Source organism: Triticum urartu, chromosome 3A (assembly GCF_056163025.1).
Source record: "Triticum urartu cultivar PI428250 chromosome 3A, HENAU_Tu73, whole genome shotgun sequence".
NCBI classification, from domain to species: Eukaryota; Viridiplantae; Streptophyta; class Magnoliopsida; order Poales; family Poaceae; genus Triticum; species Triticum urartu.
Genome location: NC_141875.1, coordinates 485,731,185 through 485,758,723, shown reverse-complemented (window position 1 = coordinate 485,758,723; position 27,539 = coordinate 485,731,185). Strand labels below are relative to the sequence as shown.

General features: G+C 47.0%; 2 protein-coding genes and 1 non-coding gene across 3 annotated transcripts; all 3 read left to right on the top strand.

Moving 5' to 3' along the window:
* Positions 1-10,579: 10,579 nt before the first annotated feature.
* On the top strand, positions 10,580-14,470 carry LOC125544537 (P-loop containing nucleoside triphosphate hydrolases superfamily protein). Its single transcript, XM_048708263.2, has 12 exons — positions 10,580-10,823; positions 11,300-11,661; positions 12,211-12,290; positions 12,377-12,428; positions 12,538-12,579; positions 12,670-12,748; positions 12,939-12,970; positions 13,049-13,117; positions 13,200-13,274; positions 13,352-13,468; positions 13,560-13,610; positions 14,125-14,470. Exons 1-12 carry the CDS (start codon positions 10,673-10,675, stop codon positions 14,266-14,268), a joined length of 1,254 nt encoding a protein of 417 aa, XP_048564220.1. The 5' UTR covers positions 10,580-10,672; the 3' UTR covers positions 14,269-14,470.
* A 435-nt stretch (positions 14,471-14,905) lies between these two features.
* On the top strand, positions 14,906-14,978 carry TRNAE-CUC (transfer RNA glutamic acid (anticodon CUC)). The gene has a single exon. It is a non-coding gene; the product is annotated as a tRNA-Glu (tRNA).
* A 1,995-nt stretch (positions 14,979-16,973) lies between these two features.
* Positions 16,974-17,713, top strand: LOC125544536 (histone H3.2). The gene has a single exon (XM_048708262.2). It carries the CDS (start codon positions 16,984-16,986, stop codon positions 17,572-17,574), a length of 591 nt encoding a protein of 196 aa, XP_048564219.2. The 5' UTR covers positions 16,974-16,983; the 3' UTR covers positions 17,575-17,713.
* Positions 17,714-27,539: the final 9,826 nt, after the last annotated feature.

Sequence of the window (27,539 nt, the reverse complement as noted above, 5' to 3'; positions counted from 1 at the left end):
TAGGAAGTGCTATTTCGGCCATCGAGACAAGTTTCGGGGTCACCGGTATTGTACCGGGACCACCGGAAGGGTCCCAGGGGTCCACCGGGTGGGGCCACCTATCCCGGAGGACCCCATGGGCTGAAGTGGGAAGGGATCCAGCCCAAAGTGGGCTGGGGCACCACTTCCCCCTAGGGCCCATGCGCCTAGGGTGGGGGAAACCCTAAAGGAAGAGTCCTAGGAGGGGAAGGCACCTCCTAGGTGCCTTGGGAAGGAGGGATTCCTCCCCTTGGCCGCACCCCCCTAGGAGATTGGATCTCCTAGGGCCGGCGCCCCCCCTTGGCCCTCCTATATATAGTGGGGAGATGGAGGACTTCTTAACCATGCCTTTGGTGCCTCCCTCTCCCTCTCCAACACCTCCTCCTCCTCCATAGTGCTTGGCGAAGCCCTGCCGAAGTACTGCAGCTCCACCACCACCACGCCGTCGTGCTGCTGTTGGAGCCATCTTCCTCAACCTCTCCTTCCCCCTTGCTGGATCAAGAAGAAGGAGACGTTACGCTGACCGTACGTGTATTGAACGCGGAGGTGCCGTCCGTTCGGCGCTAGGATCTCTGGTGATTTGGATCAAATTTTTGTTTTCTGCAACGTTCCCCAACACCTACTACCCTCGTCATCGTTGCCGCTGTCCTCCTCGTCACTCCCGCCCGAAGAGGAGTCTTCACTATCAGAAGAGATCTCCACGCAGCACCTTGCACGGGTCCCAAAGCACCCGAAGACCTTGACGGAGAGAAGGCCACCCTCCATCAGCTTAAAATGGAGAGTGAGACCCTCCGTCAAGCGGTGGATATGGGCAAACGTCTTCCATCCCCGACGGAGATACATCACGTGAGGGGCGGGGAAATCGACGCGGGCCCACGGGCCACTGATCCCGCAGCCCCTCATGTGCAGCCACAACGACTCCGGCGGATCCAACTCCATCTCCCGCGCAAATGGAGTCGGGAGACGAAGGCGACGGCGCGGAGGCCGGCGCAGCCTGACGAAGAACTCACAAGGGTCATCCCCAACATGGCCCTCCATTGGAGGAGGAGCTACTGGCAGAGGCGAGACCGGCGCGCCACCCCGTCCTCCTCTTCCCCGAGCGCCCCGGCCTCGCCCCCTCCCCCTTTCCCTCGCGGCTGGCTCTGCCACCGCAGGAGCAGGAGAAGGAGGGACGCGTTGTCGAGCGGCGACCCTTGCCGCCACTGTTGAAGGACCGGGGTTCCCTCTCTCCATGACGGATGGAAGGGAGGAGCAGAAGCTGAAGGAAGAAGATGATGAAAGAATGCGGGACGCCATCCCCCCTCCCACTCTTTATAAAGGATCGGGGTTGGGGCTTGGCCGCCCCGCTCGGCCAATCAAGACACGGGAGGCGCAGGGAGCCAGGGCCGACCTGCTGCCCCAACCAGCGACGGCCCGGTTTCCCGCCTCCACCGTTTTCCACCCCAAGCGCATGGGAGACACGTGGCGAACGTGCAAAACCGAGGGGACGGGTGAGGCGATCTCTCCCCACCCCGTGATCGTGGGGAGTGGACGCCTCGAGGACCGCGCCTCGGCCCCATTCAGTAAATGGGCTACGCCTCCACGCCTCCCTCCGTTTATGGGGAAGGCGCGAACCGCCCCCTTTACTACGACGTGACGCATGCCTGCGGGAACCAACCCCACGCATGCTGCCCACGTCACGCACACCTCCCCATGCCGCGCCACGCGCGGGAGTCGTGGGAAGCGCGGCGCGCGAAGAACATTACCGCGGTAAAAACCGCCCCGCCTGCCCGCGCACCGTTTTTGGGCCTAGCCCAAACAACAAGTTGCGCTTATGTGTGGACCAGGCCCGGGGGCTCCTGTCGGTGTACAAAAAGAGGGGTACACTTTTTGTACCCCTATAACTGTGCACGGGCAGTCCGAGCCACGGGCACCACCACACCAAGCAAGGCAAGGAAGGTGAGCCAGGGTAAGACCGAAGCTCAAGAGAACTAGAACAACGCCAAGGCCAAGACCACGAAGAGCAAAGGGGACGAAGCGGACTCCCCCGGCAAGATCCTTGCCGGGGGACAGTTCTAGCATCCCCGACAAGACCCTTGCCGCGGCGACTCGTCCCGCGCCTACGGAGCAAATCACCCTTGAGTCCACTGCCCCCAAAGGGCAAGGATTCGGGAGACATCCCCGTGGCGACATGCAGATCTTTGTGAAGACATTCAAGACCAGATACACACTAAGGAGACGACAACCCTTGGCGAGATCCCAGCCGAGGAAGACCACAAGGCCCCCAGCAAGCGCCTTGCCGGGGATGACGGCAGGTGCCTCAGCAAGACCCTTGCCGGGGCCCCGGCAAGGCCCTTGCCGAGGACACCCGCAGGGCCACCATCAGGCCCACGCCGACTAAACTTCCACCACCGCATGCATGCAGCTGCCGACCCAACCAGCTAAGCAGGCACCTGTGTGGCGGCATGCAAATCTTCGTGAAGACCCACCACTACGCCACCTCAGCTGCCTGCCTACCTACGTGGCATCTCAGACGTCGCTGGCCAGGGCGCGTGTCGACACAAAAAGGAGCAGCGATGGATGAGGCAGATCTCTCCCCCGTCCCCGATAAAGCAAGGACACCTAAGCAAGACGCATTAAATGCGCCTTGTCATGTAATGCGAGGGATAACCTCGCATCACTGTTCCCTTTCCACCTCCTGTGTGCCACTGTGGCAACCCCTTTTTCTATAAAAGGAGGCCCGAGGCGACCAGGGGAGGGATTCGGCTTTTTGGAGCTCCTCACGCCCCATAGCTAGCTTAAGAACACCGATATACAATCCACCAAAGCAGGAGTAGGGTTTTACGCATCCTTGCGGCCCGAACCTGGATAAACAAACTATGGGCTACCTGTTAGATCCGCTCTTCCCACGACCCCGCACCCCGCTAACCGTAGTAGGAATTCTCGTTATCCCATAGGTGTCATTCCACACCGACAGAGAGTGAGATGTGATAGATATGATAAGATAATATTTTTGGTATTTTTATGATAAACATGCAAAGTAAAATAAAAGGCAATAAAAATTACTAAGTGTTGGAAGATTAATATGATGGAAAATAGACCCGGGGGAGAGGAAAACGAGAGGCAAATGGCAGATAGTGTAATGTAGGAGATAAGGGTTTGTGATGGGTACTTGGTATGTCTTGACTTGCAACGGCGCCACAAATGACTCGTTGTCGGGAGTCAAATCTCGACTTGTCTTGCGCGAACCTCCCCGATAACGGCGCCAGAAATCCTTCTTGCTACCTCTTGAGCACTGCGTTGGTTTTCCCTTGAAGAGGAAAGGGTGATGCAGCAAAGTAGCGTAAGTATTTCCCTCAGTTTTTGATAACCAAGGTATCAATCCATTAGGAGGCCGTGCACAAGTCCCTCGCACATACACAAACAAATAAATCCTCGCAACCAACGCGATAAGGGGTTGTCAATCCCTATATGTCACTTACGAGAGTGAGATCTGATAGATATGATAAGATAATTTTTTTCGTATTTTTATGATAAAGATGCAAAGTAAAATAAAAAGCAATAAAAATAACTAAGTGTTGGAAGATTAATATGATGGAAAATAGACCTAGGGGCCATAGGTTTCACTAGTGGCTTCTCTCAAGAGCATAAGTATTTACGGTGGGTGAACAGATTACTGTTGAGCAATTGATAGAATTGAGCATAGTTATGAGAATATCTAGGTATGATCATGTATATAGGCATCACGTCCAAGAAAAGTAGACCGACTCCTGCCTGCATCCACTACTATTACTCCACACATCGACCGCTATCCAGCATGCATCTAGATTATTAAGTTCAAGAGAACAGTGTAACGCTTTAAGCAACATGACATGATGTAGAGGGATAAACTCATGCAATATGATATAAACCCCATCTTGTTATCCTCGATGGCAACAATACAATACGTGCCTTGCTGCCCCTACTGTCACTGGGAAAGGACACCGCAAGATTGAACCCAAAGCTAAGCACTTCTCCCATTGCAAGAAAGATCAATCTAGTAGGCCAAACCAAACTGATAATTTGAAGAGACTTGCAAAGATAACCAATCATACATAGAAGAATTCAAAGAAGATTCAAATATTGTTCATAGATAAACTTGATCATAAACCCACAATTCATCGGTCTCAACAAACACACCGCAAAAGAAGATTACATCAAATAGATCTCCACAAGAGAGGGGGAGAACTTTGTATTGAGATCCAAAAAGAGAGAAGAAGCCATCTAGCTAATAACTATGGACCCGAAGGTCTGAGGTAAACTACTCACACTTCATCGGAGGGGCTATGGTGTTGATGTAGAAGCCCTCCGTGATCGATGCCCCCTCCAGCGGAGCTTCGAAAAAGGCCCCAAGATGGAATCTCATGGATACAAAAAGTTACGGCGGTGGAATTAGGGTTTTGGCTCCGTATCTGGTAGTTTGGGGTTACGCAGGTATATATAGGAGGACGGAGTACGTTGGTGGAGCAACAGGGGGCCCACGAGGGTGGAGGGCGCGCCTGGGGGGGTAGGCGCGCCCCCCTACCTCGTGCCCTCTGGTTGATGTCTTGACGTAGGGTCCAAGTCCTCTGGATCACGTTCGTTCCGAAAATCATGTCCCCGAAGGTTTCATTCTGTTTGGACTCCGTTTGATATTCCTTTCCTGCAAAACTCTGAAATAGGCAAAAAACAGCAATTCTGGGTTGGGCCTCCGGTTAATAGGTTAGTCCCAAAAATAATATAAAAGTGTATAATAAAGCCCAATAATGTCCAAAACAGAATATAATTTAGCATGGAACAATCAAAAATTATAGATACGTTGGAAACGTATCAACAGGCATGCCTACCACAGGTCTATGTTTATCTTTAGCACAAGGTTTAGCAATTCTAGCAGTTTCATCACAGAAATAAATAACATGCCCATCAATATTATCAACAAAGAGATCCTTAACAATAGCAATATTAGGCTCAACTTTAACTTGCTCAGGAGGTGTATAGGTTCTAATATTGCCTTTACGAACCACAGTTGAAGCTTTAGCATGATCATTTATCCTAACAGGAAAAGGTGGTTTCTCAACATAAGCAGTAGGAACAATAGGATCATTATAAATAATAGTCTTTTCTTCAACTTTATTAGGTGCAGCTACTTTTACTTCTATGGGAGGATGATATTTAAACCACTTCTCCTTAGGGAGATCTACATGAGTAGCAAAAGATTCACAGAAAGAAGCTATTATCTCAGAGTCAAGTCCATATTTAGTGCTAAATTTACGGAAAACATCGGTATCCATAAAAGATTTAACATAATCAAACTTAGGTGTCATACCTGACTCCTTACCTTCGTCGAGATCCCAATCTTCAGAGTTGCGTTTAATTCTTTCCAATAAATCCCATTTGAATTCAATAGTCTTCATCATAAAAGAGCCAGCTCAAGAAGTATCGAGCATGGTGCGATTGTTGTCAGAAAGCCGAGCATAAAAATTTTGAATAATCATTTCTCTTGAGAGCTCATGATTGGGGCATGAATATAACATTGATTTAAGCCTCCCCCAAGCTTGAACGATGCTTTCTCCTTCGCGAGGCAAAAAATTATATATATAATTATGACCACGATGAACAAGATGCATAGGATAAAACTTCTAATGAAATTCCAATTTCAATCGTTTGTAGTTTCATGATCCCATATCATCACATAGCCTATACCATGTCAATGTGTCTCCCTTCAAAGATAAAGGGAAGACCTTCTTCTTGATAACATCATTGGGCATACCTGCAAGCTTAAATAATCCACAAACTTCATCCACATATATTAGGTGCTCATCAGGATGTAATGTTCCATCTCCTGCAAAAGGATTAGCATACTCAAAGGAATTTCAAAGTAGACATTTTCATTTTCAATAGGTTCAGTAGGTTGAGGAGCAACTCTTTGCTCTACTGGTCGGGGTGAAGATACCCCGAACAAGCCCCTCATAGGATTACTTTCCATAGTAACAAGTGACAGTAAATGTCAGCACACTATATAAATTTTCCCTTACCAAATTCCACCTACCAAAGGCGCTTCACTCCACGGCAACGGCGCCAGAAAAGAGTCTTGATGACCCACAAGTATAGGGGATCTATCGTAGTCCTTTCAGTAAGTAAGAGTGTCGAACCCAACGAGGAGCAGAAGGAAATGATAAGCAGTTTTCAGCAAGGTATTCTCTGCAAGCACTGAAATTATAGGTGACAGATAGTTTTGTGATAAGATAATTTGTAACAAAATACAAGTAACAAAAGTAAATAAAGTGCAGCAAGGTGGACCAATCCTTTTTGTAGCAAAGTACAAGCCTGGACAAATTCTTATATAGAGAAAAGCGCTCCTGACGACACATGCGAATTATCGTCAAGCTAGTTTTCATCACGTTCATATGATTCGCGTTTGGTACTTTGATAATTTGATATGTGGGTGGACCGGTGCTTTGGTACTGTCCTTACTTGGACAAGCATCCCAATTATGATTAACCCCTATTGCAAGCATCTGCAACTACAACAGAAGTATTAAGGTAAACCTAACCATAGCATGAAACATATGGATCCAAATCAGCCCCTTACGAAGCAACGCGTAAACTAGGGTTTAAGCTTCTGTCACTCTAGCAACCCATCATCTACTTATTACTTCCCAATGCCTTCCTCTAGGCCCAAATAATGGTGAAGTGTCATGTAGTCGACGTTCACATAACACCACTGGAGGAAAGACAACATACATCTCATCAAAATATCGAACGAATACCAAATTCACATGACTACTAATAACAAGACTTCTCCCATGTCCTCAGGAACAAACGTAACTACTCACAAAGCATATTCATGTTCATAATAAGAGGGGTATTAATATGCATATAGGATCTGAACATATTATCTTCCACCAAATAAACCAACTAGCATCAACTACAAGGAGTAATCAGCACTACTAGCAACCCACAGGTACCAATCCCAGACTTAGAGACAATAATTGGTTACAAGAGATGAACTAGGGTTTGAGAGGAGATGGTGCTGGTGAAGATGTTGATGGAGATTGGGCCCCTCCTAATGAGAGGAGCGTTGGTGATGACGATGGCGATGATTTCCCCCTCCCGGAGGGAAGTGTCCTCGGCAGAACAGCTCCGCCGGAGCCCTAGATTGGTTCCGCCAAGGTTCCGCCTCGTGGCGGCGGAGTCTCGTCCCGAAAGCTTGTTTATGATTTTTTTTCTCAATGAAAGACTCCATATAGCAGAAGATGGGCATCGGAGGGCCACCAGGGGGTCCACGAGGCAGGGGGGTGCGCCCAGGGGGTAGGGCGCGCCCCCACCTTCGTGGCTGGTGAGTGGCCCCCCTCTGGTACTTCTTGCGCTCAGTATTTTTTATATATTCTGAAAATAACTTCCGTGAAGTTTCAGGACTTTTGGAGCTGTGCAGAATAGGTCTATAATATTTTCTCCTTTTCCAGCCCAGAATCCCAGTTGCCGGCATTCTCCCTCTTTATGTAAACCTTGTAAAATAAGAGAGAATAGGCATAAGTATCGTGACATAATGTGTAATAACAGCCCATAATGCAATAAATATTGATATAAAAGCATGATGCAAAATGGACGTATCAGACCTATAAACTATGACAGAGGTAGTACAATAGTGGGCTATAAGCCCTTTTTTGTTGTTGTAGCCAAGGCTAGTCATAGTTGGAAGTGGGTTGTAAGAGCATCCACAGGCAAGTTTGCCTCTAACCTGGGACCCACTGACATGCCTCTAAGTTTATATGAAAACTTCGTAGTGTGTTGCCTCTAGTATAGTTTTAAAGTTGGACCCACAACTGAATAAAATGAAGTACTAGAGTACTCCTATCCTATGGTTCATTAGAGGAAAGTATAGATGCAACACATGTCCAACCTCTTCACGTGCTCCTAAATAAAATGAGTAAATGAGAGAAAAGAGAAAGAGATAGAGAGAGTGAAAATTATCACTAGGCTTAGAGCCAACCCTATCATATGAGCGAATTATATTGGTAGCTCTTGATGACACTGCAATATTATATAGATAGTTGCTCTAATATGTTATTTTCTTTTGCTGATAAAAAAAGACTTGAAAGTGAAAAATGTGCTGCAATATAACAATCTCATCGAATGCCTTGATCTCCACCTTACAGAAATTGATTTGATCGACTATCGAGGCATCGCATTTGAGATTAAATTGGCCAGGTTCTTTGTTCTGAAGGCAAGTGTGCTCAAGGTGATGAGGTTTGGCGTTCTCTGGCACAACAATGAATGGTGTCCTGATCACCGCAAGCGTCTGGAGCTGAATGACAAAGGCTTTGCAGAAGCTGAATTTGTTTTGAAAAGATCAAGTGACAAGAGACTCAAAAGTTCATTTGCTCGTTAGTGACTTGTCAGGGGCGGTGGATTTTAGTTTGTACGATAATGTTGCATCCACCTAAAGTAACGAAAGTTCTTACATAAACTTCCTAATAATTCTCTCTTCGTAGGTGCAACATTACTCTTAGCATTTGTAATATCAGTTTCAGCCTTGCTCGTGGCAACGTAGGGGAAATTAGTTGTAAGCAGGGTAGCCCAGCCTTGATGATAGTGACTGCACACGGTGAGGCTAACTTTGGTAACCCGAACACGCCGCCTACACTCATGTGTCATCTCCGGCGAGGGTCTTGTCACTTCACTGTGAGGAGCATCACGTAATAATTTAACCAACAGGTAGTACATTGGCAGTACTACTACCACCACCATTTGGATTTAATAGTACTACCACCTCCGTCTGGATTTAGTATTTGACTAGCAATATCAAGTAATGCATGTCACAAAAAATATACTACTCCCTCCATAAATAAAAACATGGAGTAATGTTTTATTCAGTTTTGAATGTAGTTTTTGGTGATATTATACACTCTCCCTTCCAATAGAGGGCTCAAATCTGAAATCTCATAGACTACTACTTGTATTCCCTTCGAACTGGTGCATTAGTCACGTTACGAAAACAAAATAATCCAAAAACTCTTAAAACGCGGTGCATTAACTACCCACCTCGTTCCCTATTTTTTGCCACAAAAAAAAGATATCAGCCAATAGGAGACGTGGGGCCTGATTCAATGACTTGAGACTACTTAACATAACATGTAGTTGTCAACTCAATTCATGCAATGACATTAATTACCAAATAAATCAATTTCTCTCATTTTTCCCCAACTTGATCTCGGTGCACATCCTAAGATGACTATAATGCACCGATACACAGGGAGTAAGGACCAAGGAGTAGATGGCCAACACACACGTGAATGAAACGCGGTCTGCACTTCTCATATAAAGGTTTTCCACCAGTCCAATCCATCTACGAAATCCTACGCACCCTAACCAAGGGCAAGAATGATCACTCTGATCGCAAAATCAATTGACCAGAAGTTAGACCCATGGAGGCGATGAGCGCGAGCATGGGTCGGCTGTGCCATATGGTCCACAACTCGGCATGCGGCCCGACACCGAGGAACGTCTCGAGGTCGTGCTTGAGGCCGCTAGGGCGAGATGCCTCTTGAACGACAACTTCGTCTCCTTGTTCGACGAGGCCCTCGCCGGCTTTCTCGACAAGTTCATCGTTGTCAAGAAGGTCGCGGACGACCTTGACGTATGCCTACAGCCCACGCACCTAGGCTCTACGATGCCCGCCAGATTCACCAGCTTCTATGATGACAACCTCTTCGACGCACTGGTGGCCCTTTGACCGACCGCCGTCGCACCGGAGAATGTCCACCTGGAGGTCGCGCTCGCCGTGCAGTGCCTCGCGCAACAAGACACCATCGACATAATCACGCACATCTACGAGCAAATCGTCCACAAGGACCACTACGTGCCAGAGGGGGTCGATAGGACAGTGGCCTTCTTTGATTGCAGGGCAACCTTGGACGTCATTGTTCAAAATCACGTTGACCTCCCCGCCAAGGCCGCTGCTCCTCACCCGTCGGTTGGTGGCCGGACGCACTAGGGCGAGGGGATGCCGTTAATGGATCTGTATGCATCTTTATTTTTGTGTCAATTCCATGTATACTGTAATTTTCTTACCTTTCGCATCAAATTCATAACTTTCGTAGGTACCATGCATGATCCGTGCCACAACCAAACTTCTTATTAATATTGACGTGTAATGAAAATGTTTAGGTCTGATGCAAGAAATGAGAATGAATTTTAAACTTCTGAATGTGATAGATCGGCCGCAAACATTGAGAAATTTGGTTTTTAAATTCATGTAAATCCTAAACTCGTTTGAAAATCACGAGACTTGACAATGATGTCATGACATGGCGTCAACATGTTGTGGTATTTTTCTTGTCCAATTTGCGAAGACACACACATTTAACAACCAACAAAGTCTTAAAACAAAGAGCTCCTATGACTGAATTTGGGTCTTGGCTTTCTGAAAATTTTGAGCAAGTTAGAGGGAAAATAAAGAGAAATGTGAATCTCATTTGGCTTTGGAAAGCGACCGCTGGCGTGCCGCCCTGCACGCACTGCATCGAGAGGCCGGCTGCACTCCGCGCCCAATCCTGAAAAATCCCCTCCGCTCCTCCGCCCCAAAATCTTGCACTCTCCAGGCACGTCAGTCCAGCCTCGTCTCGTTTCGTGTCGTCTGCTCGGGACCAGGAAAGATGACGCCGCTCCACGCCGCCCCGCCGCCGCTCTCCGCGTCGGCCGCGGTCTCCTCATCCGCGCCACCGCCCCTCCTCGCCAAAGCTTACCATCCCAAGGCCGCGGCCCTTTGCTCACTCACCGTGACCGCCGCCACCCCATCAAGAAAAGGTTAGGCCGGCGCTCCCAGCCATTTTCCTTTTCACAGGAGAGACGGTTGGCCAGCAGTGCGTTCGGTGGAATCCGTCGTCTGTGTTTGCTCGGTTCGTGCCGTGTTGCCACTTGCCACGCACTGTTGGCTTTTGCCGTGCTTGTTTTGTTTATTGTCCATCTTGTCCGGTGCTTGCGCAACTTCAGCGAAACGGATAAGAACGCTTGGACGGTGGATGCGATTCTTTGGTTCGTTTGAATTTTTTAAATTAATTAACGACGCGTACAAAGTGTCCCCTCTCTCTGCCCGATACAGCATTTGGTCTGTTGTTAGTTCAATCGTTCTCATTCAGGTCCTTGAAACTGCATGGATGGTAATCTTTCTCTCCTCACAACGGAAGGCGATTGCTTGCTCACGATGACTTGTGGTAGTAAGATATCTCCTGCAATTTGCGGCTTCCGCTGACACGATCAAGTTTCTTGTTTCTTGTCGCCAGCTTTTCTCGCATGCCCGGATCACGGCCCGGCGGGCGGGCGGTCGCTGACGCCGGCGCGCGGCGCTCCCGCCTCGTCCCCGGCGCTCATCTCGGCCGTCAAGGACCTGTACGAGTTCATCTGCAGCGGGCCGCTGGTGGACAGGATCGGCTACACCCGGGAGAAGATCGCCGAGTCCATCGACCGGTGGCTGTGGTGCGGCTCGCAGGTGAGCCGGTTGTTCCGCATCGACGAGCTCCGGCTGACGGACGCCGAGAAGTCGCGGATATACCACTTCTACATACCCGTCTTTCTCTGGTGCGAGGACCAGGTCGCCGACCACAGGTCCAAGTACAACGACGGCGACGAGATCCCGCCATTAGTGGTATGTATTTGATTCAATGCTACTTAGCTCTTTTCAGTTTTCACCTCATTAGTTCATAGTATAACCGTGTCCTCTAGTGTCGAGAGCATCCAAATCTCTGGTGGCATTTTCCGGTTAGATAGACAGAGCACATATTCTTGTGAATTATTTCTTGCATCACACACGCCAGATGCTACTGCATTTGCCTTTAGCAAAAACAAATATCATCAGAAGCATATATCAAAGTTACCACAAATTCAGAAAACGTACCAAAATGATACCATCATACCAGAGTACCATGAAAGTGGTTCTTGCATCAGACACGCCAGATGCTACTGCATTTGCCTTTAGCCAAACAAATATCATCAGAAGCATATGCTGTCCAATGTCCACTACCATGAAAGTGGTTCTTGTGTGATCGATAAATCAAGAGTACCACAAATTCAGAAAACTTATCAATATGATACCAGAGTATATATATCAAGTTAGAAGAATGAATAGATTTAGGTACTCAAAAATGTTGTTCTGCTCATCCGTGTTTCATAAATGGATCATCTTTCTGTTTTGTAGATTGGAGTCAGCGCTCCCCAAGGCAGCGGGAAGACAACTCTTGTTTTCGCTCTTGATTATCTTTTTCGGGTTTCTGGTAGGTGAGTCCTTCTCATCATGTTGATTACCATGTGTTCTCTTTGCCTCTATGAATGAAATTTAAGAGCCAAACTATTGTGTGCCTCAGGAATTCTGCCACATTGTCTATCGATGACTTCTATTTGACTGCAGCAGAACAGGCATGAATATTCAGATACGGAGCAATTAAATTCTGTATTGGGGATTACATTGCTTTTTTCTGCATATCTGTTGAAATATCAGTGATGATCGATGAATACATATGTGCAGGGTAAACTGAGGGAAACACATGCTGGAAATGCTCTTTTAGAGGTACAAGAACACCCCGATTAGCCCACTGTACTACCTCTGTTTTAGATGCTGTTTAACATGAACTGAGAGTACCTGCCTAAAACTTTACAGTTTCGTGGAAATGCCGGAAGCCACGATCTCCAATTCTCAATTGACACACTTGAGTCACTGATCAAACTGACAAAGGAAGGTACCGGTTGTGAACAAGTATCTGTATCTTGTCCAAATCCTTTGTGTTTCTATTTCATGGTCATTTGCGCAGTCTATTTTCTGTATTCTTTGGATTATTAAGGGTGCTGCATCCTAATTTTTTTAAAGAAATGCATCATAGATTCATATATATTGTCACTGAAATTACTGTTGTTTTTAACAACATTTAGGTACGAAGATGAAGCTTCCACGGTATGACAAGGTAAAAGGTTGCAGTTATCTTAGCGTACCTGAGTTTATATTTGAGTAGCCGAATGATATACCTCAGATATCCATGTAGTCCGCTTTTGGTGGAAGAGGTGACCGGGCTGACCCTTCGACATGGCCAGAGGTTGAAGGGCCCACAGAGGTAATTTCATGTTTAGCTGAATAACATTTTGAGTTGAGACATGTGCTTTTCAACTTCTCGCATGCCTGCTTTCTTGTCGTAGGTTGTTCTCTTTGAAGGATGGATGCTTGGGTTTAAACCTCTTCCAAATGAAGTTGTAACAGCAGTGGATCCTCAGGTGATTTCCTGGGATCATAACATTATTTGGTTTGTTTGTGCTACGTTAATATGACTTGAACCTATTTCCTTCTTCAGCTTGAGGTGGTTAATAAGAACTTAGAAGCATACTATGACGCGTGGGACAGATTCATTGAGTCATGGATTGTCATAAAAATTAAGGAGCCTAACTGTGTGTTTCAGTGGAGACTACAGGTCGTTATTGGACTTATCTGACTAGTGATCCTACAGTGTGCACAACAGAACAGTAAATTGATATTTTCTGATGCTTTTATTTTAATCGCAGGCAGAGGTAGCTATGAGAGCTGATGGTAAAGCAGGAATGTCTGACGAGGAGGTGTGTTTCTCATATAGTAGCTGATTCGTCCATTACACTGACCTTCCTTTCCAGTTGGATCATTTGTCGGTGCCCTACTTTTCTTTCCAAAAGAGGGAAACCCCCATGATCTCTGCATCGAGTGATGAACACATCCTTGTTGGCACCAGTTGTCAAGGAACAGCTCTTTCTGAGTTCTTAGCTATGAGCTGTGACCAAACTGGATAGTGCATCTCTCAAATCAGGACAGACAAAAGCCTGTCTTCTGAATAAAATAAAGCAGGACAATTGAGCAAACAAAAATACCAAGATGCAAAAGTATTTACAAATCAGTGCCAAAATTTCACACCATAGTGGCTACGAAATCATACTTTTTTTTGACCTGTCTATCAAATCACACTTGATTGACTTATTCAACCTCTTCAGTGAACCAAGCATCGAAGTTGTCCTCTGCATCGTGTTTCATTTATCCATTCATGACTGTTCTCTCCTATGCTGTTGACTTTGGAGTCATGAAATTTGGCAATTCTTGCAGGTTATGGATTTTGTATCGCGCTACCTACCAGCATACCATGCGTATTTGCCCACGCTATATAAAGAAGGACCAAATGGCGCGAAGAAAGACCATCTGCTGGTCATTGACATAGACGAAGAGAGGACTCCTATCTCTGGTAGTTGAGTGCTGAGTGTACATTCTGAAATGGATATCTTGACTAAGTGGTTGAGCTTGGGATTTCTGATCTTTCTGAGACCACTTCTGCCAAGCAAGCACCACCGTCCTCTTGTTTCTTACAGCTTAAATATATCCTAAACGTGTAAATTCGATGTATACCAAGTTTTGCTATCTATTAAAAGAAACTGGCATCTCATTTTTCTTCCTATGTCACTCTGTGTGCTAAGTTTGTTTTCAAATTAGTGTTTTTGTGAATTGTCTGATTACGTTCTAGGGGCAATCATCCGACGCATTTCATTGTATACGCATTCGGTGATGAGGCACACACTTTGTATCGCAGTAGTTTTTTCTTTTTGCCACATTCTCTTGCGCTTTTTTCTTGTGCCATCATGAAAGTGCATCCGTTCATCTTAGTTACTATCGGCTTTAAATTATTGCCGATAGTATGTTTCTGTTTGTAGCTAAGAGTGTACTAGTAAAAGACTAATCGGACGATTCAGGCAAGCCCCTGATTAATGTCAATGAACAAAAAACATAGACGGAAGTACAATAGGTTTGGCAATCATGGACTACGTATTTGTGTAGTCCATTTCCATTCTGAACGCATATGTATTTATATATTAGTAGCTCAAATAGAGCACAATCCGTCGTAGTCTAGGTGGTTAGGATACTCGGCTCTCACCCGAGAGACCCGGGTTCAAGTCCCGGCGACGGAACTTTTTGCATTTATTTTGAGAAAAAAGATTGTTTTTGCACTTTGATTTGCTACTGTAGCCACTTTGGAGTTTGCCCGGTCAAAGAAAGTGCTTTAGGATGTTGCAACAATTAAGGGCCTGTTTGGTTCTTTGGCAAGCGCTTGACTTGCCCAGCCTAGCAAGGAAGCCATTTTTTGCATTTTCTTTTGAGAAAAAAAAGATTGTTTTTGCACTTTGATTTGCTACTGTAGCCACTTTGGAGTTTGCCCGGTCAAAGAAAGTGCTTCAGGATGTTGCAACAATTAAGGGCCTGTTTGGTTCTTTGGCAAGCACTTGCCTTGCCCAGCCTATCAAGAAAGCCAATTATTTGGTTCGTGGGCGATCGTACCTCGTTGCCTGTGATTTCTGGCTTTTCCTTCAATCGAGTGGGCGAGCCAATTTGGCTAGCCTCCGTCGGCAAGGCTAGCCTCACCCAGCAAAGCGAACAGGCAAGGAAACCAAATAGATTCCAACTTTCCATAATTACGAGGACAGAAACAAGCTTTGATTAAGGCAGCATCACATTTCAGGTGAAATTTAATTGACCTTCAACCAACATTTTAAGCGTAAAAACATGGCATTTATATGTATGCAACCGAATTATCATTTTCACTAAAAGCAAAATCAACATAACTAAAAAAAAGTTCAACCCAACTATTTTAGGAAGGCTAGACTAACATGCAAAGAACTACTCCCTCAAAAAAAATGCAAAGAACTACTCCCTCTGTCCCATAATATAATATTGTTTTTCAAGCTGTTGTATACAAAACGTAATAAATTGTAATTCTTGTCTGTGGAACTGTAAGACTAACACTGACACTAATAATTCTACCATAAAAAAAGACAGTAGTAATTCTGGGAGAGCAAGAATGAATCATCAAAATTCTAGACTAATATGAAAATAATTTCAATAGCAACTCATTTTGTGTGTGCAGGGAATAACAACTCAAGTTGATTACGGTAAAATATAAACGGTAGCTTTTGTACCACAAAACTGTAAAAGTAAAAACTAACAATAGTAATTCTTGGATAACAAGAATGAATCATAAAAAGTGCATAAATTCAGGACACAAATGAAGCAAGAAGTCGCAAACATAGACATACCCCAAAATTAAGACCAGAGGCAAAACATTTTATATGGTTTGAAGGGAAAGTGTAACCCAACATACAAAGTTAGAATAAAGGCAAAAAGATATAGTCATTGCAATCGAACGTCAAGAAATTAGAATGAAGGTGGAGAAGACCAACTAAATAATTCAGCAGGAATCACAATAGGTGATCGGACCGCAAGAAATTTGAGTGAAACAAATTGAAATTAGTCGTATGGAAAATACTACTCCCTCCACACGCAAAAAAAATAATACTACTCCCTTGGATCGGAAATAAGTGCTGAAAAAAAAAACGTTTTCCTTAACCATCCTCTAGTGAGCTCTCGCATTGCTAGTGCTAGCCAAGCACTGCTCACGGGTAGTCCTGGCCATCTCAGGCCCGGCCCTGTCGGCCCACCCAGGCCCGGCCCTAAAATCCAGGACCTAGGCCCGATGGGCTTGTCCATGGGCCGGGCTTGGGCCTGAGTTTTGAGCCCATTAACAGGGCTTGGACAGGCTTGGGCTTGACATATTGACATTTTAAGAAAGAGGCCCGGCCCACAGCCCCAAGCCCTAAGGGCTTTTCAGGGCTTTTTACGAGATGGGCCGGGTTTGGGCTTGAAAAGTAGGTCCGATGGTAAGGCCTGGAAGGGCCTGGGCCTCAGTTTTCTGTCATGGGCTTTTTTAGGCCCGGCACGGCTCGGCCCGGCCCATGGCCAGATATACTCACGGGCTCATGGATGGCGATCCGACGACTGGCACGCCAAGAGAGCAAACAACACATGGTTAGTCACACGGATCGCGATCCATGGCCAACCTCCTAGCGCACATCGCCACCGTCCAACGCTCCCTAATCCAGCGGCTGACCCAGGCCCGCGTTCCTCCGGTGCCGTGGCGCGATGAGGCTTCCCAAAATCCCCAAAATTTCAAGCTACGCGCCGCGCCGCGCCCGCCGGCCAATTCCGCGCCCCTACTTAACCCCGGCGAACCCCTCCCAAGATCCTCAGACCACCGCGCCGAACAACTCTCTCGCCAGCACGCAGCAAACTCCCCAGCCTTCCCTCGCCCCGGATCCGCAAATGGCCCGCACGAAGCAGACCGCGCGCAAGTCAACCGGCGGCAAGGCCCCGCGGAAGCAGCTGGCGACCAAGGCGGCGCGCAAGTCGGCGCCGGCGACGGGCGGCGTGAAGAAGCCCCACCGCTTCCGCCCCGGCACCGTCGCGCTCCGCGAGATCCGCAAGTACCAGAAGAGCACGGAGCTGCTCATCCGCAAGCTGCCCTTCCAGCGCCTCGTCCGGGAGATCGCGCAGGACTTCAAGACCGACCTCCGCTTCCAGAGCTCCGCCGTCTCCGCCCTGCAGGAGGCCGCCGAGGCCTACCTCGTGGGGCTCTTCGAGGACACCAACCTCTGCGCCATCCACGCCAAGCGCGTCACCATCATGCCCAAGGACATCCAGCTCGCCCGCCGCATCCGCGGGGAGCGCGCGTAGGCGCCCTCTCGCTCCTGCTTGGTCCCTTGAGGCCTCATCGTGCCATGATCTAGCCGTGCTGTAGTTTTTAGTATGTGCAATGGATGTATCATGTGTTCTCTAAGTTATTATATGAATGAAAAGTACGCAGCTCTGTTTACCTTTCTCTCTGCTTAATCATATGTTCAGAATTGTTGATGTTGTTTGGGCAATGGGAACCGAACAATCTGCACCTGAACAATAGTCGCTACTAAAATTTGCATAAACAGGAATCCTCCAGTCTCTATCCATCTAGATCTGGGAAACAATCCGGCCGTCAGCACGTAAGCCGACGGTAGAAGCCGCCCCAAATTCCATCCGGCAAGCGAAGCGAAACAATTCGGGTCTGCGGCTCGCCGTTTCCCAGCTCGCCCGAGGAAGCGGGAGACGTGCTCATGCGCATATCGTTCTGCCGCGCGACTGGTCCAAGATGCGGGAGGACATGCTCGTGCACATATCGGGCTGCTGGAACCCCGGAGCTTGGCCGTTCAGGCGAGATAGGCGCGCGACTGGTCGCGATATTAGCTCCAGAGATGATGGATGTATGGTAGTACCAGTTTAATCAATTTATCATTTTCTAGTTCAGTGGTAAATTGGCCCCATCTTGTTTGGTTCAAGGTACAAATTGTTGCATCAGCTTATTTGTGGTGCTCAGAGCATTTTCAGCAGCTTCCCCACAAAAAAAAAACTCCCCTACATATGAATCCCTGAAGGGTCGTCATTGATTTAACTAGTTTTGGAAAGGAAAACGCTTAGAGCTGGAGCGCTACTTTGTCCCTGTTTTGCGCCGGCGCCATGCTTCTCCCTCGCAGCAAACCACGGCGAGGACCGCCCAAAATAGATCACTGTGCGGAGGTGCCTTGCTGCTGCAAGCTCCATGGCCAGATTTATCTGCTTAGCGCAGGCCATGGCCGAATTCGAGCCATTTAGGAAGGGGATTTTTTTTGCGCCATGGACGAGTTGCTAGTGACGTCAATGGAGAGGTTTGCTGGGGGCGGCTCCTGCAAAAGCTACATCCGGTCATGGAGGTGCTGGAACCGGCCTCGCGGTTTTGCTAGAAACGACCACTGCGGGTGCTCGAACGCCCACGGTGCTGGAATTGACAAACACTGGTGTTGGAACCGGCCACCACGGCTGCCACAATCCGCCCTCGCAAATGCTGGAACCAGCCATCGTGAGTGCTACAAGCCGCCGATGTCGCTGCTGGAACCTGCAGCATGAGGAGCTACAACCGGCAATCTCGTTTGCTACCAACAGCACCACCATATGTTGGAACGGGCCAACTATTTTGCTGCAATCGGCACGAGGCACTGCCACAATGGCGAACTACGATGCAGAGTTTGCTGCAACCAGCAAACTAGAAGCTGGAACTGATGGATTGTTTTGCTACATCCGGCGGAGTGGTGCTCGGGCGATGACGGGGATGGCCATCGAACGTGATGCATCAAATTAAAACGGACACCACATTTTCACTAATATTGAGCTTTTTCACATAGAAAAGTAAAACCGGCCTTGGTCTACTCTTCACCGGACGTGCGCATGTCCGTGTTCCACGACTCCACGTCGTACTCTCCGTTAGAGATCGTCGCCTGGCCATCGACGTCGTCAGTGGAGGTCAGGTCGATGATCAAACCGGGCAGTCCAACCTCGTAGTCATTGTGTCCCGACACAAAAGACACGGAGTTGCCAATGTTTGGCAGCATTCACATCCACCACGGCGTTGGCGCCTCTTCGTCTTCCTCCGTTGCGATCTCCTCGATCAGGGTGGCCGCACTTTGCCATGTTGATGTGGAGTTGCCATTGTTGGGGAACGCAGTAATTTCAAAAAAAATCCCACGCACACGCAAGATCATGTTGATGCATAGCAACGAGAGGTGAGAGTGTTGTCCACGTACCCTCGTAGACCGTAAGCGAAAGCGTTATGACAACGCGGTTGATGTAGTCGTACGTCTTCACGATCGACCGATCCTAGTACCGAACGTACGACACCTCCGCTATCTGCACACGTTCAGCTCGGTGACGTCCCGTGAACTCACGATCCAGTAGAGCTTCGAGGGAGAGTTCCGTCAGCACGGCGACGTGATGACGGTGTTGATGAAGCTACCGACGCAGGGCTTCGCCTAAGCACCTCTACAATATGATCGAGGTGGATTATGGTGGAGGGGGGCACCGCACACGGCTAAAAGATCAATGATCAACTTGTGTGTCATGGGGTGCCCCTGCCCCCGTATTTAAAGTAGCAAGGGGGGAGGCCGGCCGGCCCTAGGACGGCGTACCAAGAGGATGAGTCCTCCTCCTAGTGGGAGTAGGACTCCCCTTTCCTAGTCCCACTAGGAGGGGGAAGGAAGGAGTGGGAGAGGGGAAAGGCAAGGGGGGCGCCGCCCCCCTTCCTTTTCCTATTCGGACTCAAGGGGAGGGGGCGTGCGGCCTGCCCTGGCCGGCCCCTCTTTCTCTCCACTAGGGCCCATTACTCCTCGGGGGGTTCCGGTAACCCCTCTGACACTCCGGTTTTCTCCGAGATCACTCGAAACCCTTCCAGTGTCTGAATGTAGCCGTCGAATATATCAATCTTTATGTATCGACCATTTCGGGACTCCTCGTCATGTCCGTGATCACATCCGGGATTCCGAACTACCTTCGGTACATCAAAACACATAAACTCATAATACCGATCATCACCGAACGGTAAGCGTGCGGACCCTACGAGTTCGAGAACTATGTAGACATGGTTGAGACTCATCTCCGGTCAATAACCAATAGTGGAACCTGGATGCTCCTATTGGTTCCTACATATTCTACGAAGATCTTTATCGGTCAAACCGCATAACAACATACGTTGTTCCCTTTGTCATCGGTATGTTACTTGCCCGAGGTTCGATCGTCGGTATCTCAATACCTAGTTCAATCTCCTTACCGGCAAGTCTCTTTACTCGTTCCGTAATACATCATCCCGCAACTAACTCATTAGTTGCATTGCTTGCAAGGCTTATAGTGATGTGCATTACCGAGAGGGCCCAGAGATACCTCTCCAACAATTGGAGTGACAAATCCTAATCTTGATCTATGCCAACTCAACAAGTACCATTGGAGAGACCTGTAGAGCACCTTTATAATCACCCACTTACATTGTGACGTTTGTTAGCTCATAAAGTGTTCCTCCGCTATTCGGGAGTTGCATAATCTCATAGTCATAGAAACATGTATAAGTCATGAAGAAAGCAATAGCAATATACTAAACGATCAAATGCTAAGCTAACGGAATGGGTCATGTCAATCACATCATTCTCTAATGATGTGATCCCGTTAATCAAATGACAACTCATGTCTATGGCTAGGAAACTTAACCATCTTTGATTCAACGAGCTAGTCAAGTAGAGGCATACTAGTGACACTTTGTTTGTCTATGTATTCACACATGTACTATGTTTCCGGTTAATACAATTCTAGCATGAATAATAAACATTTATCATGATATAAGGAAATATAAATAACAACTTTATTATTGCCTCTAGGGCATATTTCCTGCAGTCTCCCACTTGCACTAGAGTCAATAATCTAGATTACACAGTAATGATTCTAACACCCATGGAGTCTTGGTGTTGATCATGTTTTGCTAGTGAGAGAGGCTTAGTTAACGGGTATGCAACATTCAGATCCGTATGTATCTTGGAAATCTCTATGTCTCCCTCCTTGACTTGATCGCGGATGGAATTGAAGCGCCTCTTGATGTGCTTGATTTTTTTTTGTGAAATCTGAATTCCTTTGCCAAGGCAATTGCACCAGTGTTGTCACAAAAGATTTTCATTGGACCCGATGCACTAGGTATGGCACCTAGATCGGATATGAACTCCTTCATCCAGACTCCTTCATTTACTGCTTCCGAAGCAGCTATGTACTCCGCTTCGCATGTAGATCCCACCACGACGCTTTGCTTAGAACTGCACCAACTGACAGCTCCACTGTTCAATATAAACATGTATCTGGTTTGTGACTTAGAGTCATCCGGATCAGTGTCAAAGCTTGCATCGACGTAACCATTTACAACGAGCTCTTTGTGTTGGAAATATGCCCTAGAGGCAATAATAAAAGCATTATTATTATATTTCTTTGTTCATGATAATTGTCTTTATTCATGCTATAACTGTATTATCCGGAAATCGTAATACACGTGTGAATACATAGACCATAATATGTCCCTAGTAAGCCTCTAGTTGACTAGCTCGTTGATCAACAGATAGTCATGATTTCCTGGCTATGGACATTGGATGTCATTGATAACGGGATCACATCATTAGGAGAATGATGTGATGGACAAGACCCAATCCTAAGCATAGTACAAAGATCGTGTAGTTCGTTTGCTAGAGCTTTTCCAATGTCAAGTATCTTTTCCTTTGACCATGAGATCGTGTAACTCCCGGATACCATAGGAGTGCTTTGGGTGTATCAAACGTCACAACGTAACTGGGTGACTATAAAGGTGCATTACAGGTATCTCCCAAAGTGTCTGTTGGGTTGACACGGATCGAGACTGGGATTTGTCACTCTGGATAACGGAGAGGTATCACTGGGCCCACTCGGTAATGCATCATCATTATGAGCTCAAGGTGACCAAGTGGTTGATCACGGGATCATGCATTATGGTACGAGTAAAGTGACTTGCCGGTAACGAGATTGAACAAGGTATTGGGATACCAACGATCGAGTCTCGCGCAAGTAACATACCGATTGACAAAGGGAATTGTATACGGGGTTGATTAATCCTCGACATCGTGGTTCATCCGATGAGATCATCGTGGAGCATGTGGGAGCCATCATGGGTATCCAGATCCCGCTATTGGTTATTGACCGGAGAGTCGTCTCGGTCATGTCTGCTTGTCTCCCGAACCCGTAGGGTCTACACACTTAAGGTTCGGTGACGCTAGGGTTATGAAGATATGTGTATGCAGTAACCCGAATGTTGTTCAGAGTCCCGGATGAGATCCCGGACGTCACGAGGAGTTCCGGAATGGTCCGGAGGTAAAGAATTATATATAGGAAGTGCTGTTTCGGCCATCGGGACAAGTTTCGGGGTTATCGGTATTGTACCGGGACCACCGGAGGGGTCCCGGGGGCCCACCGGGTGGGGCCACCTATGCCAGGGGGCCACATGGGCTGTAGGGGGTGCGCCTTGGCCTATATGGGCCAAGGGCACCAGCCCCTATAGGCCCATGCGCCTAGGGTTTCCATGGGGGAGGAGTCCCACTAGTGGAAGGCACCCCTGAGTGCCTTGGGGGGGAGGGAAACCTCCCCTGGCCGCCGCACCTAGGAGATTGGATCTCCTAGGCTGCGCACCACCCCCCCTTGGCCCTCCTATATATAGTGGGGGAGAGGAGGGACTTCATACCTCAGCCTTTGGTGCTTCCCTCTCTCCCCGTTACGTCTCTCTCTCGTAGTATAGGCGAAGCCCTGCTACTGTGACGCCCTGCATCCACCACCACGCCGTCGTGCTGCTGGATCTTCATCAACCTCTCCTCCCCCCTTGCTGGATCAAGAAAGGAGGAGACGTCATCCGTTCCGTACGTGTGTTGAACGCGGAGGCACCGTCCGTTCGGTGCTAAGATCATCGGTGATTTGAATCACGTCGTGTTCGACTACATCATCCCTGTTCTTTGAACGCTTCCGCTCGCGATCTACAAGGTACGTAGATGCATCTAATCACTCGTTGCTAGATGAACTCCTAGATGGATCCTGGTGAAACCGTAGGAAAATTTTTGTTTTCTGCAACGTTCCCCAACAGTGGCATCATGAGCTAGGTCTATGCGTAGTTCTCTTGCACGAGTAGAACACAAAGTAGTTGTGGGCGTTGATTTTGTTCAATATGCTTGCCGTTACTAGTCTTATCTTGATTCGGCGGCATCGTGGGATGAAGCGGCCCGGACCGACCTTACACGTACTCTTACGTGAGACAGGTTCCACCGACTGACATGCACTAGTTGCATAAGGTGGCCAGCGGGTGTCTGTCTCTCCTACTTTAGTCGGATCGGATTCGATGAAAAGGGTCCTTATGAAGGGTAAATAACAATTGGCATATCACGTTGTGGTCTTTGCGTAGGTAAGAAACGTTCTTGCTAGAAACCCATAGCAGCCACGTAAAACATGCAAACAACAATTAGAGGACGTCTTACTTGTTTTTGCAGGGTATGCTATGTGATGTGATATGGCCAAAGTTGTGATGAATGATGAATGATCCATATGTGATGTATGAGATGTTCATACTATTGTAATAGGAATCACAACTTACATGTCGATGAGTATGACGGTGACAGGATGATCATGGAGCCCCAAGATGGAGATCAAAGGAGCTATGTGATATTGGCCATATCATGTCACTATTATTATTTGATTGCATGTGATGTTTATCATGTTTTGCATCTTGTTTACTTAGTACGACGGTAGTAAATAAGATGATCCCTTACAACAATTTCAAGAAGTGTTCTCCCCTAACTGTGCACCGTTGCTACAGTTCGTCATTTCGAAGCATCACGTGTTAATCGGGTGTGATAGATCCTTACGTTCACATACAACGGGTGTAAGAAGTTTTACACATGCAAAAACACTTAGGGTTAACTTGACGAGCCTAGCATGTGAAGACATGGCCTCGGAACACAGAGACCGAAAGGTCGAACACGAGTCATATGGAAGATATGATCAACATGAAGATGTTCACCGGCGATGACTAGTCCGTCTCACGTGTTAATCGGACATGGCCTAGTCGACTCGGATCGTGTAACACTTAGATGACTAGAGGGATGTCTAATCTGAGTGGGAGTTCATTAATAATTTGATTAGATGAACTTAATTATCATGAACTTAGTCTAAAACCTTTACAATATGTCTTGTAGATCAAATGGCCAACGTTCTATTCAATTTCAACGCGTTCCTAGAGAAAACCAAGCTGAAAGACGATGGCAGCAACTATACGGACTGGGTCCGGAACCTGAGGATCATCCTCATAGCTGCCAAGAAAGATTATGTCCTACAAGCACCGCTAGGTGATCCACCCGTCCCACAAAACTAAGACGCTATGAACGCTTGGCAGACACGTACTGATGACTACTCCCTCGTTCAGTGTGGCATGCTTTACAGCTTAGAACCGGGGCTCCAAAAGCATTTTGAGAGACATGGAGCATATGAGATGTTCGAAGAGCTAAAAATGGTTTTTCAAGCTCATGCCCGGATCGAGAGATATGAAGTCTCCGATAAGTTCTTTAGCTGTAAGATGGAGGAAAATAGTTCTGTCAGTGAGCACATACTCACTATGTCTGGGTTACATAACCGCTTGACTCAGCTGGGAGTTAATCTCCCGGATGACGCGGTCATTGACAGAATCCTCCAGTCGCTTCCACCAAGCTACAAGAGCTTTGTGATGAACTTCAATATGCAGGGGATGGTAAAGACCATTCCTGAAGTATTTGCAATGCTGAAATCAGCAGAGGTAGAAGTCAAGAAGGAACATCAAGTGTTGATGATGAATAAAACCACTAAGTTCAAAAAGGGCAAGGGTAAAAAGAACTTCAAGAAGGACGGCAAGGAAGTTGCTGCGCCCGGCAAGCAAGCTGTCGGGAAGAAGTCAAAGAATGGACCCAAGCCTGAGACAGAGTGCTTTTATTGCGAAGGGAAGGGTCACTGGAAGCGGAACTGCCCCAAATACTTAGCGGATAAGAAGGCCGGCAACACCAAAGGTATATTTGATATACATGTGATTGATGTGTACCTTACCAGTACTCGTAGTAACTCCTGGGTATTTGATACCGGTGCTGTTTCTCATATTTGTAACTCACCGCAGGAGCTGGGGAATAAACGAAAACTGGAGAAGGACGAGGTGACGATGCGCGTCGGGAATGGTTCCAAGGTCGATGTGATCGCCGTCGGCACGCTACCTCTACATTTACCTACGGGATTAGTGATAAACCTCAATAATTGTTATTTAGTGCCATGTTTGAGCATGAACATTGTATCAGGATCTCGTTTAATACGAGATGGCTACTCATTTAAATCCGAGAATAATGGTTGTTCTATTTATATGAGAGATATGTTTTATGGTCATGCTCCGATAGTCAATGGTTTATTCTTAATGAATCTCGAGCGTATTACTACACATATTCATAGTGTGAATACCAAAAGATGTAAAGTTGATAATGATAGTCCCACATACTTGTGGCACTGCCGCCTTGGTCACATAGGTGTCAAACGCATGAAGAAGCTCCATGCAGATGGACTTTTAGAGTCTCTTGATTATGAATCATTTGACACGTGCGAACCATGCCTCATGGGTAAAATGACCAAGACTCCGTTCTCAGGAACAATGGAGCGAGCAACCAACTTGTTGGAAATCATACATACTGATGTGTGCGGTCCAATGAGTGTTGAGGCTCGCGGTGGCTATCGTTATGTTCTCACCCTCACTGATGACTTAAGTAGATATGGGTATGTCTACTTAATGAAACACAAGTCTGAAACCTTTGAAAAGTTCAAGGAATTTCAGAGTGAAGTTGAGAATCAACGTGACAGAAAAATCAAGTTTCTACGATCAGATCGTGGAGGAGAATACTTGAGTCACGAATTTGGCACACACTTAAGAAAATGTGGAATAGTTTCACAACTCACGCCGCCTGGAACACCTCAGCGTAATGGTGTGTCCGAACGTCGTAATCGCACTTTATTAGATATGGTGCGATCTATGATGTCTCTTGCCGATTTACCGCTATCTTTTTGGGGCTATGCTTTAGAGACTGCCACATTCACTTTAAATAGGGCACCGTCGAAATCCGTTGAGACGACACCGTATGAATTATGGTTTGGGAAGAAACCTAAGCTGTCGTTTCTAAAAGTTTGGGGATGCGATGCTTATGTCAAGAAACTTCAACCTGAAAAGCTCGAACCCAAGTCGGAAAAATGCGTCTTCATAGGATACCCTAAAGAAACTTATGGGTATACCTTCTACCTCAGATCCGAAGGCAAGATCTTTGTTGCCAGGAATGGATCCTTTCTAGAGAAAGAGTTTCTCTCGAAAGAAGTAAGTGGGAGGAAAGTAGAACTTGATGAAGTATTGCCTCTTGAACCGGTAAATGGCGCAACTCAAGAAAATGTTCCTGAGGCACCTGCACCGACTAGAGAGGAAGTTATTAATGATGATCAAGATACTTCTGATCAAGCTCCTACTGAAATTCGAAGGTCCACAAGGACACGTTCCGCACCAGAGTGGTACGGCAACCCTGTCTTGGAAATCATGTTGTTAGACAACGGTGAACCTTCGAACTATGAAGAAGCGATGGCGGGCCCGGATTCCGACAAATGGCTAGAAGCCATGAAATCCGAGATAGGATCCATGTATGAAAACGAAGTATGGACTTTGACTGACTTGCCCATTGAACAGCGAGCCATAGAAAATAAATGGATCTTTAAGAAGAAGACAGACGCGGATGGTAATGTGACCATCTATAAAGCTCGACTTGTCGCTAAGGGTTATCGACAAGTTCAAGGGGTTGACTACGATGAGACTTTCTCACCGGTAGCGAAGCTGAAGTCCGTCCGAATCATGTTAGCAGTTGCCGCATTCTACGATTATGAAATATGGCAAATGGACGTCAAAACGGCATTCCTTAATGGTTTCCTTAAGGAAGAATTGTATATGATGCAGCCGGAAGGTTTTGTCGATCCTAAGAATGCTGACAAGGTGTGCAAGCTCCAACGCTCGATTTATGGGCTAGTGCAAGCATCTCGGAGTTGGAACATTCGCTTTGATGAGATGATCAAAGCATTTGGGTTTACGCAGACTTATGGAGAAGCCTGCGTTTACAAGAAAGTGAGTGGGAGCTCTGTAGCATTTCTCATACTATATGTAGATGACATACTTTTGATGGGAAATGATATAGAACTCTTGGACAGCATCAAGGCCTACTTGAATA